This window comes from Cherax quadricarinatus, chromosome 39 (genome assembly GCF_038502225.1).
Source record: "Cherax quadricarinatus isolate ZL_2023a chromosome 39, ASM3850222v1, whole genome shotgun sequence".
Classification (NCBI taxonomy): domain Eukaryota; kingdom Metazoa; phylum Arthropoda; class Malacostraca; order Decapoda; family Parastacidae; genus Cherax; species Cherax quadricarinatus.
The window spans coordinates 31,780,519-31,795,907 of record NC_091330.1 but is presented as its reverse complement, the minus strand read 5'-3'; the positions used below and the strand labels follow the sequence as shown (position 1 = coordinate 31,795,907).

The following is a 15,389-nucleotide window of genomic DNA, read 5'->3' as shown; positions in this document are numbered from 1 at the left end:
CCCCTCACCAGTGTTCTAAGATAATGATACCCCTCACCAGTGTTCTAAGATAATGATACCCCTCACCAGTGTTCTAAGATAATGATACCCCTCACCAGTGTTCTAAGATAATGATACTCCCTCACCAGTGTTCTAAGATAATGATACCCCTCACCAGTGTTCTAAGATAATGATACCCCTCACCAGTGTTCTAAGATAATGATACCCCTCACCAGTGTTCTAAGATAATGATACCCCTCACCAGTGTTCTAAGATAATGATACCCCTCACCAGTGTTCTAAGATAATGATACCCCTCACTAGTGTTCTAAGATAATGATACCCCTCACCAGTGTTCTAAGATAATGATCACCAGTGTTCTAAGATAATGATACCCCTCAACAGTGTTTTAAGATAATGATACCCCTCACCAGTGTTCTAAGATAATGATACCCCTCACCAGTGTTCTAAGATAATGATACCCCTCACCAGTGTTCTAAGATAATGATACCCCTCACCAGTGTTCTAAGATAATGATACCCCTCACCAGTGTTCTAAGATAATGATACCCCTCACCAGTGTTCTAAGATAATGATACCCCTCACCAGTGTTCTAAGATAATGATACCCCTGTTCTAAGATAATGATACCCCTCACCAGTGTTCTAAGATAATGATACCCCTCACCAGTGTTCTAAGATAATGATACCCCTCACCAGTGTTCTAAGATAATGATACCCCTCACAAGTGTTCTAAGATAATGATACCCCTCACCAGTGTTCTAAGATAATGATACCCCTCACCAGTGTTCTAAGATAATGATACCCCTCACCAGTGTTCTAAGATAATGATACCCCTCACCAGTGTTCTAAGATAATGATACCCCTCACAGTGTTCTAAGATAAGTGTTCTAAGATAATGATACCCCTCACCAGTGTTATAAGATAATGATACCCCTCACCAGTGTTCTAAGATAATGATACCCCTCACCAGTGTTCTAAGATAATGATACCCCTCACCAGTGTTCTAAGATAATGATACCCCTCACCAGTGTTCTAAGATAATGATACCCCCTCACCAGTGTTCTAAGATAATGATACCCCTCACCAGTGTTCTAAGATAATGATACCCCTCACCAGTGTTCTAAGATAATGATACCCCTCACCAGTGTTCTAAGATAATGATACCCCTCACCAGTGTTCTAAGATAATGATACCCCTCACCAGTGTTCTAAGATAATGATACCCCCACACCAGTGTTCTAAGATAATGATACCCCTCACCAGTGTTCTAAGATAATGATACCCCCCTCACCAGTGTTCTAAGATAATGATACCCCTCACCAGTGTTCTAAGATAATGATACCCCTCACCAGTGTTCTAAGATAATGATACCCCTCACCAGTGTTCTAAGATAATGATACCCCTCACCAGTGTTCTAAGATAATGATACCCCTCACCAGTGTTCTAAGATAATGATACCCCTCACCAGTGTTCTAAGATAATGATACCCCTCACCAGTGTTCTAAGATAATGACCCCTCACCAGTGTTCTAAGATAATGATACCCCTCACCAGTGTTCTAAGATAATGATACCCCTCACCAGTGTTCTAAGATAATGATACCCCTCACTAGTGTTCTAAGATAATGATACCCCTCACCAGTGTTCTAAGATAATGATACCAGTGTTCTAAGATAATGATACCCCTCACCAGTGTTCTAAGATAATGATACCCCTCACCAGTGTTCTAAGATAATGATACCCCTCACCAGTGTTCTAAGATAATGATACCCCTCACCAGTGTTCTAAGATAATGATACCCCTCACCAGTGTTCTAAGATAATGATACCCCTCACCAGTGTTCTAAGATAATGATACCCCTCACCAGTGTTCTAAGATAATGATACCCCTCACCAGTGTTCTAAGATAATGATACCCCTCACCAGTGTTCTAAGATATGATACCCCTCACAGTGTTCTAAGATAATGATACCCCTCACCAGTGTTCTAAGATAATGATACCCCTCACCAGTGTTCTAAGATAATGATACCCCTCACCAGTGTTCTAAGATAATGATACCCCTCACCAGTTCTCACAAATAATGATTCTAAGATAATGATACCCCTCACCAGTGTTCTAAGATAATGATACCCCTCACCAGTGTTCTAAGATAATGATACCCCCCTCACCAGTGTTCTAAGATAATGATACCCCTCACCAGTGTTCTAAGATAATGATACCCCTCACCAGTGTTCTAAGATAATGATACCCCTCACCAGTGTTCTAAGATAATGATACAGTGTTCTAAGATAATGATACCCCCCTCACCAGTGTTCTAAGATAATGATACCCCCCCTCACCAGTGTTCTAAGATAATGATACCCCTCACCAGTGTTCTAAGATAATGATACCCCTCACCAGTGTTCTAAGATAATGATACCCCTCACCAGTGTTCTAAGATAAGATACCCCTCACCAGTGTTCTAAGATAATGATACCCCTAGTGTTCTAAGATAATGATACCCCTCACCAGTGTTCTAAGATCAATAAGATACCCCTCACCAGTGTTCTAAGATAATGATACCCCTCACCAGTGTTCTAAGATAATGATACCCCTCAATAAGATACCCCTCACCAGTGTTCTAAGATAATGATACCCCTCACCAGTGTTCTAAGATAATGATACCCCTCACCAGTGTTCTAAGATAATGATACCCCTCACAAGTGTTCTAAGATAATGATACCCCTCACCAGTGTTCTAAGATAATGATACCCCTCACCAGTGTTCTAAGATAATGATACCCCTCACCAGTGTTCTAAGATAATGTTTCCCCCACACCAGTGTTCTAAGATAATGATACCCCTCACCAGTGTTCTAAGATAATGATACCCCTCACCAGTGTTCTAAGATAATGATATACCCCTCACCAGTGTTCTAAGATAATGATACCCCTCACCAGTGTTCTAAGATAATGATACCCCCTCACCAGTGTTCTAAGATAATGATACCCCTCACCAGTGTTCTAAGATAATGATACCCCTCACCAGTGTTCTAAGATAATGATACCCCTCACCAGTGTTCTAAGATAATGATACCCCTCACCAGTGTTCTAAGATAATGATACCCCTCACCAGTGTTCAGTGTTCTAAGATAATGATACCCCTCACCAGTGTTCTAAGATAATGATACCCCTCACCAGTGTTCTAAGATAATGATACCCATCACCAGTGTTCTAAGATAATGAGACCCCCACTCACCAGTGTTCTAAGATAATGATACCCCTCACCAGTGTTCTAAGATAATGATACCCCTCACCAGTGTTCTAAGATAATGATACCCCTCACCAGTGTTCTAAGATAATGATACCCCTCACCAGTGTTCTAAGATAATGATACCCCTCACCAGTGTTCTAAGATAATGATAGTGTTCTAAGATAATGATACCCCTCACCAGTGTTCTAAGATAATGATACCCCTCACCAGTGTTCTAGGATAATGATACCCCTCACCAGTGTTCTAAGATAATAATACCCCCTCACCAGTGTTCTAAGATAATGATACCCCTCACCAGTGTTCTAAGATAATGATACACCCTCACCAGTGTTCTAAGATAATGATACCCCTCACCAGTGTTCTAAGATAATGATACTAAGATAATGATACCCCTCACCAGTGTTCTAAGATAATGATACCCCTCACCAGTGTTCTAAGATAATGATACCCCTCACCAGTGTTCTAAGATAATGATACCCCTCACCAGTGTTCTAAGATAATGATACCCCTCACAAGTGTTCTAAGATAATGATACCCCCTCACCAGTGTTCTAAGATAATGATACCCCCTCACCAGTGTTCTAAGATAATGATACACCCTCACCAGTGTTCTAAGATAATGATACCCCCTCACCAGTGTTCTAAGATAATGATGTTCTAAGATAATGATACCCCTCACCAGTGTTCTAAGATAATGATACCCCTCACCAGTGTTCTAAGATAATGATACCCCTCACCAGTGTTCTAAGATAATGATACCTCTCACCAGTGTTCTAAGATAATGATACCCCCTCACCAGTGTTCTAAGATAATGATACCCCCTCACCAATGTTCTAAGATAATGATACACCCTCACCAGTGTTCTAAGATAATGATACCCCTCACCAGTGTTCTAAGAAATGATACCCCCTCACCAGTGTTCTAAGATAATGATACCCCTCACCAGTGTTCTAAGATAATGATACCCCTCACCAGTGTTCTAAGATAATGATACCCCTCACCAGTGTTCTAAGATAATGATACCCCTCACCAGTGTTCTAAGATAATGATACCCCTCACCAGTGTTCTAAGATAATGATACCCCTCACCAGTGTTCTAAGATAATGATACCCCCTCACCAGTGTTCTAAGATAATGATACCCCCTCACCAGTGTTCTAAGATAATGATACACCCTCACCAGTGTTCTAAGATAATGATACCCCTCACCAGTGTTCTAAGATAATGATACCCCTCACCAGTGTTCTAAGATAATGATACCCCTCACCAGTGTTCTAAGATAATGATCCCCCTCACCAGTGTTCTAAGATAATGAGACCCCTCTACAGTGTTCTAAGATAATGATACCCCTCACCAGTGTTCTAAGATAATGATACCCCTCACCAGTGTTCTAAGATAATGATACCCCTCACCAGTGTTCTAAGATAATGATACCCCTCACCAGTGTTCTAAGATAATGATACCCCTCACCAGTGTTCTAAGATAATGATACCCCTCACCAGTGTTCTAAGATAATGATACCCCTCACCAGTGTTCTAAGATAATGATACCCCTCACCAGTGTTCTAAGATAATGATACCCCTCACCAGTGTTCTAAGATAATGATACCCCTCACCAGTGTTCTAAGATAATGATACCCCTCACCAGTGTTCTAAGATAATGATACCCCTCACCAGTGTTCTAAGATAATGATACCCCTCACCAGTGTTCTAAGATAATGATACCCCTCACCAGTGTTCTAAGATAATGATACCCCTCACCAGTGTTCTAAGATAATGATACCCCTCACCAGTGTTCTAAGATAATGATACCCCTCACCAGTGTTCTAAGATAATGATACCCCTCACCAGTGTTCTAAGATAATGATACCCCTCACCAGTGTTCTAAGATAATGATACCCCTCACCAGTGTTCTAAGATAATGATACCCCTCACCAGTGTTCTAAGATAATGATACCCCTCACCAGTGTTCTAAGATAATGATACCCCTCACCAGTGTTCTAAGATAATGATACCCCTCACCAGTGTTCTAAGATAATGATACCCCTCACCAGTGTTCTAAGATAATGATACCCCTCACCAGTGTTCTAAGATAATGATACCCCTCACCAGTGTTCTAAGATAATGATACCCCTCACCAGTGTTCTAAGATAATGATACCCCTCACCAGTGTTCTAAGATAATGATACCCCTCACCAGTGTTCTAAGATAATGATACCCCTCACCAGTGTTCTAAGATAATGATACCCCTCACCAGTGTTCTAAGATAATGATACCCCTCACCAGTGTTCTAAGATAATGATACCCCTCACCAGTGTTCTAAGATAATGATACCCCTCACCAGTGTTCTAAGATAATGATACCCCTCAACAGTGTTCTAAGATAATAACACCCCTCACCAGTTTTCTAAGATAATGATACCCCTCACCATTGTTCTAAGATAATGATACCCCTCACCAGTGTTCTAAGATAATGATACCCCTCACCAGTGTTCTAAGATAATGATACCCCTCACCAGTGTTCTAAGATAATGATACCCCTCACCAGTGTTCTAAGATAATGCTACCCCTCACCAGTGTTCTAAGATAATGATACCCCTCACCAGTGTTCTAAGATAATGATACCCCTCACCAGTGTTCTAACATAATGATACCCCCTCACCAGTGTTCTAAGATAATGATACCTCTCACCAGTGTTCTAAGATAATGATACCCCTCACCAGTGTTCTAAGATAATGATACCCCCTCACCAGTGTTCTAAGATAATGATACCCCTCACCAGTGTTCCAAGATTATGATATATTCACATGTTTTCCAAGATAATTATACCCCTCACCAGTGTTCCAAGATAATGATACCCCCTCAAAAGTGTTCCAGAATAATGATACCCCCCTCACAAGTGTTTCAAGATAATGATACCCCTCACAAGTGTTCCAAGATAATGATACCCCCCTCACAAGTGTTTCAAGATAATGATACCCCCCTCACAAGTGTTCCAAGATAATGATACCCCTCACAAGTGTTCCAAAATAATGATACCCCTCACAAGTGTTATAAAAATAATGATACCCCCCTCACAAGTGTTTCAAGATAATGATGCCCCCTCACAAGTGTTTCAAGATAATGATACCCCTCACCAGTGTTCTAAGATAATAATACCCCTCACCAGTGTTCTAAGATAATTATACCCCTCACCAGTGTTCTAAGATAATGATACCCCTCACCAGTGTTCTAAGATAATGATACCCCTCACCAGTGTTCTAAGATAATGATACCCCTCACCAGTGTTCTAAGATAATAATACCCCTCACCAGTGTTCTAAGATAATGATACCCCTCACCAGTGTTCTAAGATAATGATACCCCTCACCAGTGTTCTAAGATAATGATACCCCTCACCAGTGTTCTAAGATAATGATACCCCTCACCAGTGTTCTAACATAATGATACCCCCTCACCAGTGTTCTAAGATAATGATACCTCTCACCAGTGTTCTAAGATAATGATACCCCTCACCAGTGTTCTAAGATAATGATACCCCCTCACCAGTGTTCTAAGATAATAATACCCCTCACCAGTGTTCTAAGATAATGATACCCCTCACCAGTGATCTAAGATAATGATACCCCTCACCAGTGTTCTAAGATAATGATACCCCCTCATCAGTGTTCTAAGATAACGATACCCCTCACCAGTGTTCTAAGATAATGATACCCCCTCACCAGTGTTCTAAGATAATGATACCCCTCACCAATGTTCCAAGATTATGATATATTCACATGTTTTCCAAGATAATTATACCCCTCACCAGTGTTCCAAGATTATGATATATTCACATGTTTTCCAAGATAATTATACCCCTCACCAGTGTTCCAAGATAATGATACCCCCTCAAAAGTGTTCCAGAATAATGATACCCCCCTCACAAGTGTTTCAAGATAATGATACCCCTCACAAGTGTTCCAAGATAATGATACCCCCCTCACAAGTGTTTCAAGATAATGATACCCCCTCACAAGTGTTCCAAGATAATGATACCCCTCACAAGTGTTCCAAAATAATGATACCCCTCACAAGTGTTATAAAAATAATGATACCCCCCTCACAAGTGTTTCAAGATAATGATGCCCCCTCACAAGTGTTTCAAGATAATGATACCCCTCACAAGTGTTCCAAAATAATGATACCCCCCTCACAAGTGTTTCAAGATAATGATACCCCTCACAAGTGTTCCAAAATAATGATACCCCCCTCACAAGTGTTTCGAGATAATGATACCCCCTCACAAGTGTTTCAAGATAATCATACCCCTCACAAGTGTTCCAAAATAATGATACCCCCCTCACAAGTGTTTCAAGATAATGATACCCCCTCACAAGTGTTTCAAGATAATGATACCCCTCACAAGTGTTCCAAAATAATGATACCCCCCTCACAAGTGTTCCAAGATAATGATACCCCCTCACAAGTGTTCCAAGATAATGATACCCCCTCACAAGTGTTCCAAGATAATTATACCCCCTCAAAAGTGTTCCAAAATAATGATACCCCCCTCACAAGTGTTCCAAGATAATGATACCCCTCACCAGTGTTCTAAGATAATGATACCCCCACACCAGTGTTCTAAGATAATGATACCCCTCACCAGTGTTCTAAGATAATGATACCCCTCACCAGTGTTCTAAGATAATGATACCCCTCACCAGTGTTCTAAGATAATGATACCCCTCACCAGTGTTCTAAGATAATGATACCCCTCACCAGTGTTCTAAGATAATGATGCCCCTCATCAGTGTTCTAAGATAATGATACCCCTCACCAGTGTTCTAAGATAATAATACCCCCTCACCAGTGTTCTAAGATAATGATACCCCTCACCAGTGTTCTAAGATAATGATACCCCTCACCAGTGTTCTAAGATAATTATACCCCTCACCAGTGTTCTAAGATAATGATACCCCTCACCAGTGTTCTAAGATAATGATACCCCTCACCAGTGTTCTAAGATAATGATACCCCTCACCAGTGTTCTAAGATAATAATACCCCTCACCAGTGTTCTAAGATAATTATACCCCTCACCAGTGTTCTAAGATAATGATACCCCTCACCAGTGTTCTAAGATAATAATACCCCTCACCAGTGTTCTAAGATAATTATACCCCTCACCAGTGTTCTAAGATAATGATACCCCTCACCAGTGTTCTAAGATAATGATACCCCTCACCAGTGTTCTAAGATAATGATACCCCTCACCAGTGTTCTAAGATAATGATACCCCTCACCAGTGTTCTAAGATAATGATACCCCCTCACCAGTGTTCTAAGATAATGATACCCCTCACCAGTGTTCTAAGATAATGATACACCCTCACCAGTGTTCTAAGATAATGATACACCCTCACCAGTGTTCTAAGATAATGATACCCCTCACCAGTGTTCTAAGATAATTATACACTCTCACCAGTGTTCTAAGATAATGATTCCCCCTCACCAGTGTTCTAAGATAATGATACCCTCTCACCAGTGTTCTAAGATAATGATACCCCCTCACCAGTGTTCTAAGATAATGATACCCCCTCACCAGTGTTCTAAGATAATGATACCCCTCACTAGTGTTCTAAGATAATGATACACCCTCACCAGTGTTCTAAGATAATGATACCCCTCATCAGTGTTCTAAGATAATGATACACCCTCACCAGTGTTCTAAGATAATGATACCCCTCACCAGTGTTCTAAGATAATGATACACCCTCACCAGTGTTCTAAGATAATGATACCCCTCACCAGTGTTCTAAGATAATGATACACCCTCACCAGTGTTCTAAGATAATGATACCCCCTCACCAGTGTTCTAAGATAATGATACCCCCTCACCAGTGTTCTAAGATAATGATACCACTCACCAGTGTTCTAAGATAATGATACCCCTCACCAGTGTTCTAAGATAATGATACCCCTCACCAGTGTTCTAAGATAATGATACCCCCTCACCAGTGTTCTAAGATAATGATACCCCTCACCAGTGTTCTATGATAATGATACCCCTCACCAGTGTTCTAAGATAATGATACCCCTCACCAGAGTTCTAAGATAATGATACCCCTCACCAGTGTTCTAAGATAATGATACCCCCTCACCAGTGTTCTAAGATAATGATACCCCCTCACCAGTGTTCTAAGAGAATGATACACCCTCACCAGTGTTCTAAGATAATGATACCCCTCACCAGTGTTCTAAGATAATGATACCCCTCACAAGTGTTCTAAGATAATGATACCCCTCACCAGTGTTCTAAGATAATGATACCCCTCACCAGTGTTCTAAGATAATGATACCCCTCACCAGTGTTCTAAGATAATGATACCCCTCACCAGTGTTCTAAGATAATGATACACCCTCACCAGTGTTCTAAGATAATGATACCCCCTCACCAGTGTTCTAAGATAATGATACCCCCTCACCAGTGTTCTAAGATAATGATACCCCCTCACCAGTGTTCTAAGATAATGATACCCCCTCACCAGTGTTCTAAGATAATGATACCCCTCACCAGTATTCTAAGATAATGATACACCCTCACCAGTGTTCTAAGATAATGATACCCCTCACCAGTGTTCTAAGATAATGATACACCCTCACCAGTGTTCTAAGATAATGATACCCCCTCACCAGTGTTCTAAGATAATGATACCCCCTCACCAGTGTTCTAAGATAATGATACCCCTCACCAGTGTTCTAAGATAATGATACCCCTCACCAGTGTTCTAAGATAATGATACCCCTCACCAGTGTTCTAAGATAATGATACCCCCTCACCAGTGTTCTAAGATAATGATACCCCTCACCAGTGTTCTAAGATAATGATACCCCTCACCAGTGTTCTAAGATAATGATATCACCAGTGTTCTAAGATAATGATACCCCCTCTAAGATAATGATACCCCTCACCAGTGTTCTAAGATAATGATACCTCTCACCAGTGTTCTAAGATAATGATACCCCCTCACCAGTGTTCTAAGATAATGATACACCCCCCTCACCCCTCACCATGTTCTAAGATAATGATACCCCTCACCATGTTCTAAGATAATGATACCCCTCACCAGTGTTCTAAGATAATGATACCCCTCACCAGTGTTCTAAGATAATGATACCCCTCACCAGTGTTCTAAGATAATGATACCCCTCACCAGTGTTCTAAGATAATGATACCCCTCACCAGTGTTCTAAGATAATGATACCCCTCACCAGTGTTCTAAGATAATGATACCCCTCACCAGTGTTCTAAGATAATGATACCCCTCACCAGTGTTCTAAGATAATGATACCCCTCACCAGTGTTCTAAGATAATGATACCCCTCACCAGTGTTCTAAGATAATGATACCCCTCACCAGTGTTCTAAGATAATGATACCCCTCACCAGTGTTCTAAGATAATGATACCCCTCACCAGTGTTCTAAGATAATGATACCCCTCACCAGTGTTCTAAGATAATGATACCCCTCACCAGTGTTCTAAGATAATGATACCCCTCACCAGTTTTCTAAGATAATGATACCCCTCACCAGTGTTCTAAGATAATGATACCCCCTCACCAGTGTTCTAAGATAATGATACCCCTCACCAGTGTTCTAAGATAATGATACCCCTCACCAGTGTTCTAAGATAATGATACCCCTCACCAGTGTTCTAAGATAATGATACCCCTCACCAGTGTTCTAAGATAATGAAACCCCTCACCAGTGTTCTAAGATAATAATACCCCTCACCAGTGTTCTAAGATAATGATACCCCTCACAAGTGTTCTAAGATAATGATACCCCTCACCAGTGTTCTAAGATAATGATACCCCTCACCAGTGTTCTAAGATAATGATACCCCTCAACAGTGTTCTAAGATAATAATACCCCTCACCAGTTTTCTAAGATAATGATACCCCTCACCATTGTTCTAAGATAATGATACCCCTCACCAGTGTTCTAAGATAATGATACCCCTCACCAGTGTTCTAAGATAATGATACCCCTCACCAGTGTTCTAAGATAATGATACCCCTCACCAGTGTTCTAAGATAATGCTACCCCTCACCAGTGTTCTAAGATAATGATACCCCTCACCAGTGTTCTAAGATAATGATACCCCTCACCAGTGTTCTAACATAATGATACCCCCTCACCAGTGTTCTAAGATAATGATACCTCTCACCAGTGTTCTAAGATAATGATACCCCTCACCAGTGTTCTAAGATAATGATACCCCCTCACCAGTGTTCTAAGATAATGATACCCCTCACCAGTGTTCCAAGATTATGATATATTCACATGTTTTCCAAGATAATTATACCCCTCACCAGTGTTCCAAGATAATGATACCCCCTCAAAAGTGTTCCAGAATAATGATACCCCCCTCACAAGTGTTTCAAGATAATGATACCCCTCACAAGTGTTCCAAGATAATGATACCCCCCTCACAAGTGTTTCAAGATAATGATACCCCCCTCACAAGTGTTCCAAGATAATGATACCCCTCACAAGTGTTCCAAAATAATGATACCCCTCACAAGTGTTATAAAAATAATGATACCCCCCTCACAAGTGTTTCAAGATAATGATGCCCCCTCACAAGTGTTTCAAGATAATGATACCCCTCACCAGTGTTCTAAGATAATAATACCCCTCACCAGTGTTCTAAGATAATTATACCCCTCACCAGTGTTCTAAGATAATGATACCCCTCACCAGTGTTCTAAGATAATGATACCCCTCACCAGTGTTCTAAGATAATGATACCCCTCACCAGTGTTCTAAGATAATAATACCCCTCACCAGTGTTCTAAGATAATGATACCCCTCACCAGTGTTCTAAGATAATGATACCCCTCACCAGTGTTCTAAGATAATGATACCCCTCACCAGTGTTCTAAGATAATGATACCCCTCACCAGTGTTCTAACATAATGATACCCCCTCACCAGTGTTCTAAGATAATGATACCTCTCACCAGTGTTCTAAGATAATGATACCCCTCACCAGTGTTCTAAGATAATGATACCCCCTCACCAGTGTTCTAAGATAATAATACCCCTCACCAGTGTTCTAAGATAATGATACCCCTCACCAGTGATCTAAGATAATGATACCCCTCACCAGTGTTCTAAGATAATGATACCCCCTCATCAGTGTTCTAAGATAACGATACCCCTCACCAGTGTTCTAAGATAATGATACCCCCTCACCAGTGTTCTAAGATAATGATACCCCTCACCAATGTTCCAAGATTATGATATATTCACATGTTTTCCAAGATAATTATACCCCTCACCAGTGTTCCAAGATTATGATATATTCACATGTTTTCCAAGATAATTATACCCCTCACCAGTGTTCCAAGATAATGATACCCCCTCAAAAGTGTTCCAGAATAATGATACCCCCCTCACAAGTGTTTCAAGATAATGATACCCCTCACAAGTGTTCCAAGATAATGATACCCCCCTCACAAGTGTTTCAAGATAATGATACCCCCTCACAAGTGTTCCAAGATAATGATACCCCTCACAAGTGTTCCAAAATAATGATACCCCTCACAAGTGTTATAAAAATAATGATACCCCCCTCACAAGTGTTTCAAGATAATGATGCCCCCTCACAAGTGTTTCAAGATAATGATACCCCTCACAAGTGTTCCAAAATAATGATACCCCCCTCACAAGTGTTTCAAGATAATGATACCCCTCACAAGTGTTCCAAAATAATGATACCCCCCTCACAAGTGTTTCGAGATAATGATACCCCCTCACAAGTGTTTCAAGATAATCATACCCCTCACAAGTGTTCCAAAATAATGATACCCCCCTCACAAGTGTTTCAAGATAATGATACCCCCTCACAAGTGTTTCAAGATAATGATACCCCTCACAAGTGTTCCAAAATAATGATACCCCCCTCACAAGTGTTCCAAGATAATGATACCCCCTCACAAGTGTTCCAAGATAATGATACCCCCTCACAAGTGTTCCAAGATAATTATACCCCCTCAAAAGTGTTCCAAAATAATGATACCCCCCTCACAAGTGTTCCAAGATAATGATACCCCCTCACAAGTGTTCCAAGATAATTATACCCCCTCAAAAGTGTTCCAAAATAATGATACCCCCTCACAAGTGTTCCAAGGTAATTATACCCCCTCAAAAGTGTTCCAAAATAATGATACCCCCCTCACAAGTGTTCCAAGATAATGATACCCCTCACAAATTTTCCAAGATAATGATACCCCATAGGTATTCGAAGATAAAGGTACCCCTCACTGGTGTTCTAACGTCACAGGTGTTCTAGAATAACGATTCCCTCACAGATGTCCTAGGATGATACTAGTTATTCCTAGTAAGTTTGGACGGTAAAATATCTATCTAGAGTAATAAAGAAATATATTGGATATGATACTCACTTATATTCTTAACATCAGCCCACTGAGTGAGAGTCAGAGCTTCGTTACTGTACATGAACCACGAGATGTACTTCACCCAACCAATGAACCAGGGCATCGACCTGACCAAAAAATAATTATTATCAATGTCATCTTTTAAATACAGCAATTCTCCATTGAGTCTTCCCAAGATGTCCACCAACCTAAACTGAGAAGTTAATTTCTATTTTGGTGATTTATGAATTGTTTATTGAAAGGTTAATGACCCTCGTGTGGTCAGTGATGATGGCCCTCGTGTGGTAGTGTTAATGACTCTCGTGTGGTCAGTGTTAGTGACCCTCGTGTGGTCAGTGTTAATGGCCCTTGTGTGGTCAGTGTTGATGACCCTCGTGTGGTAGTGTTAATGACTCTCGTGTGGTCAGTGTTAATGACCCTCTTGTGGTCAGTTTTAATGGCCCTTGTGTGGTCAGTGTTGATGACCCTCGTGTGGTCAGTGTTGATGACCCTCGTGTGGTCAGTGTTGATGACCCTCATGTGGTCAGTGCTAATGGCCCTCGTGTGGTCAGTGTTGATGACCCTCGTGTGATCAGTGCTAATGACCCTCGTGTGGTCAGTGTTAATGGCCCTTGTGTGGTCAGTGTTAATGACCCTCGTGTGGTCAGTGTTAATGACCCTCGTGTGGTCAGTGTTAATGACCCTCGTGTGGTCAGTGTTAATGACCCTTGTGTGGTCAGTGTTAATGACCCTCGTGTGGTCAGTGTTAATGGCCCTTGTGTGGTCAGTGTTTATGACCCTCGTGTGGTCAATGTTGATGACCCTCGTGTGGTAGTGTTAATGACTCTTGTGTGGTCAGTGTTGATGACCCTCGTGTGGTAGTGTTTATGACTCTCGTGTGGTCAGTGTTAATGACCCTGGTGTGGTCAGTGTTGATGACCCTCGTGTGGTAGTGTTAATGACCCTCGTGTGGTCAGTGTTAATGGCCCTTGTGTGGTCAGTGTTGAAGACCCTCGTGTGGTCAGTGTTGATGACCCTCGTGTGGTAGTGTTAATGACTCTTGTGTGGTCAGTGTTGATGACCCTCGTGTGGTAGTGTTAATGACTCTCGTGTGGTCAGTGTTAATGACCCTCTTGTGGTCAGTGTTAATGGCCCTTGTGTGGTCAGTGTTGATGACCCTCGTGTGGTCAGTGTTAATGACCCTCGTGTGGTCAGTATTAATGGCCCTTGTGTGGTCAGTGTTGATGACCCTCGTGTGGTCAGTATTGATGATCCTCGTGTGGTCAGTGTTAATGGCCCTTGTGTGGTCAGTGTTAATGACCCTTGTGTGGTCAGTGTTAATGACCCTCGTGTGGTCAGTGTTAATGACCCTCGTGTGGTCAGTGTTAATGACCCTCGTGTGGTCAGTGTTAATGACCCTTGTGTGGTCAGTGTTAATGACCCTCGTGTGGTCAGTGTTAATGACCCTCGTGTGATCAGTGCTAATGACCCTCGTGTGGTCAGTGTTAATGGCCCTTGTGTGGTCAGTGTTAATGACCCTCGTGTGGTCAGTGTTAATGACCCTCGTGTGGTCAGTGTTAATGACCCTCGTGTGGTCAGTGTTAATGACCCTTGTGTGGTCAGTGTTAATGACCCTCGTGTGGTCAGTGTTAATGGCCCTTGTGTGGTCAGTGTTTATGACCCTCGTGTGGTCAATGTTGATGACCCTCGTGTGGTAGTGTTA

General features: G+C 41.5%; 1 protein-coding gene across 4 annotated transcripts in view; it reads right to left on the bottom strand.

Annotated features, from left to right (window-relative positions):
* The window catches only part of LOC128696231 (protein scarlet-like), a 351,307-nt gene that overhangs the window by 27,551 nt on the left and 308,367 nt on the right, over positions 1-15,389 (bottom strand). For all 4 annotated transcript variants that reach the window (XR_011392936.1, XM_070092551.1, XM_070092552.1 and 1 more), the window contains one exon: positions 13,694-13,794. Coding sequence is in view for 3 of the 4 variants with exons in the window: in XM_070092551.1 (XP_069948652.1) it covers positions 13,694-13,794 (101 nt within the window). In the remaining variant the exon portion in view is untranslated. The remainder of the gene's footprint in view (positions 1-13,693; positions 13,795-15,389) is intronic.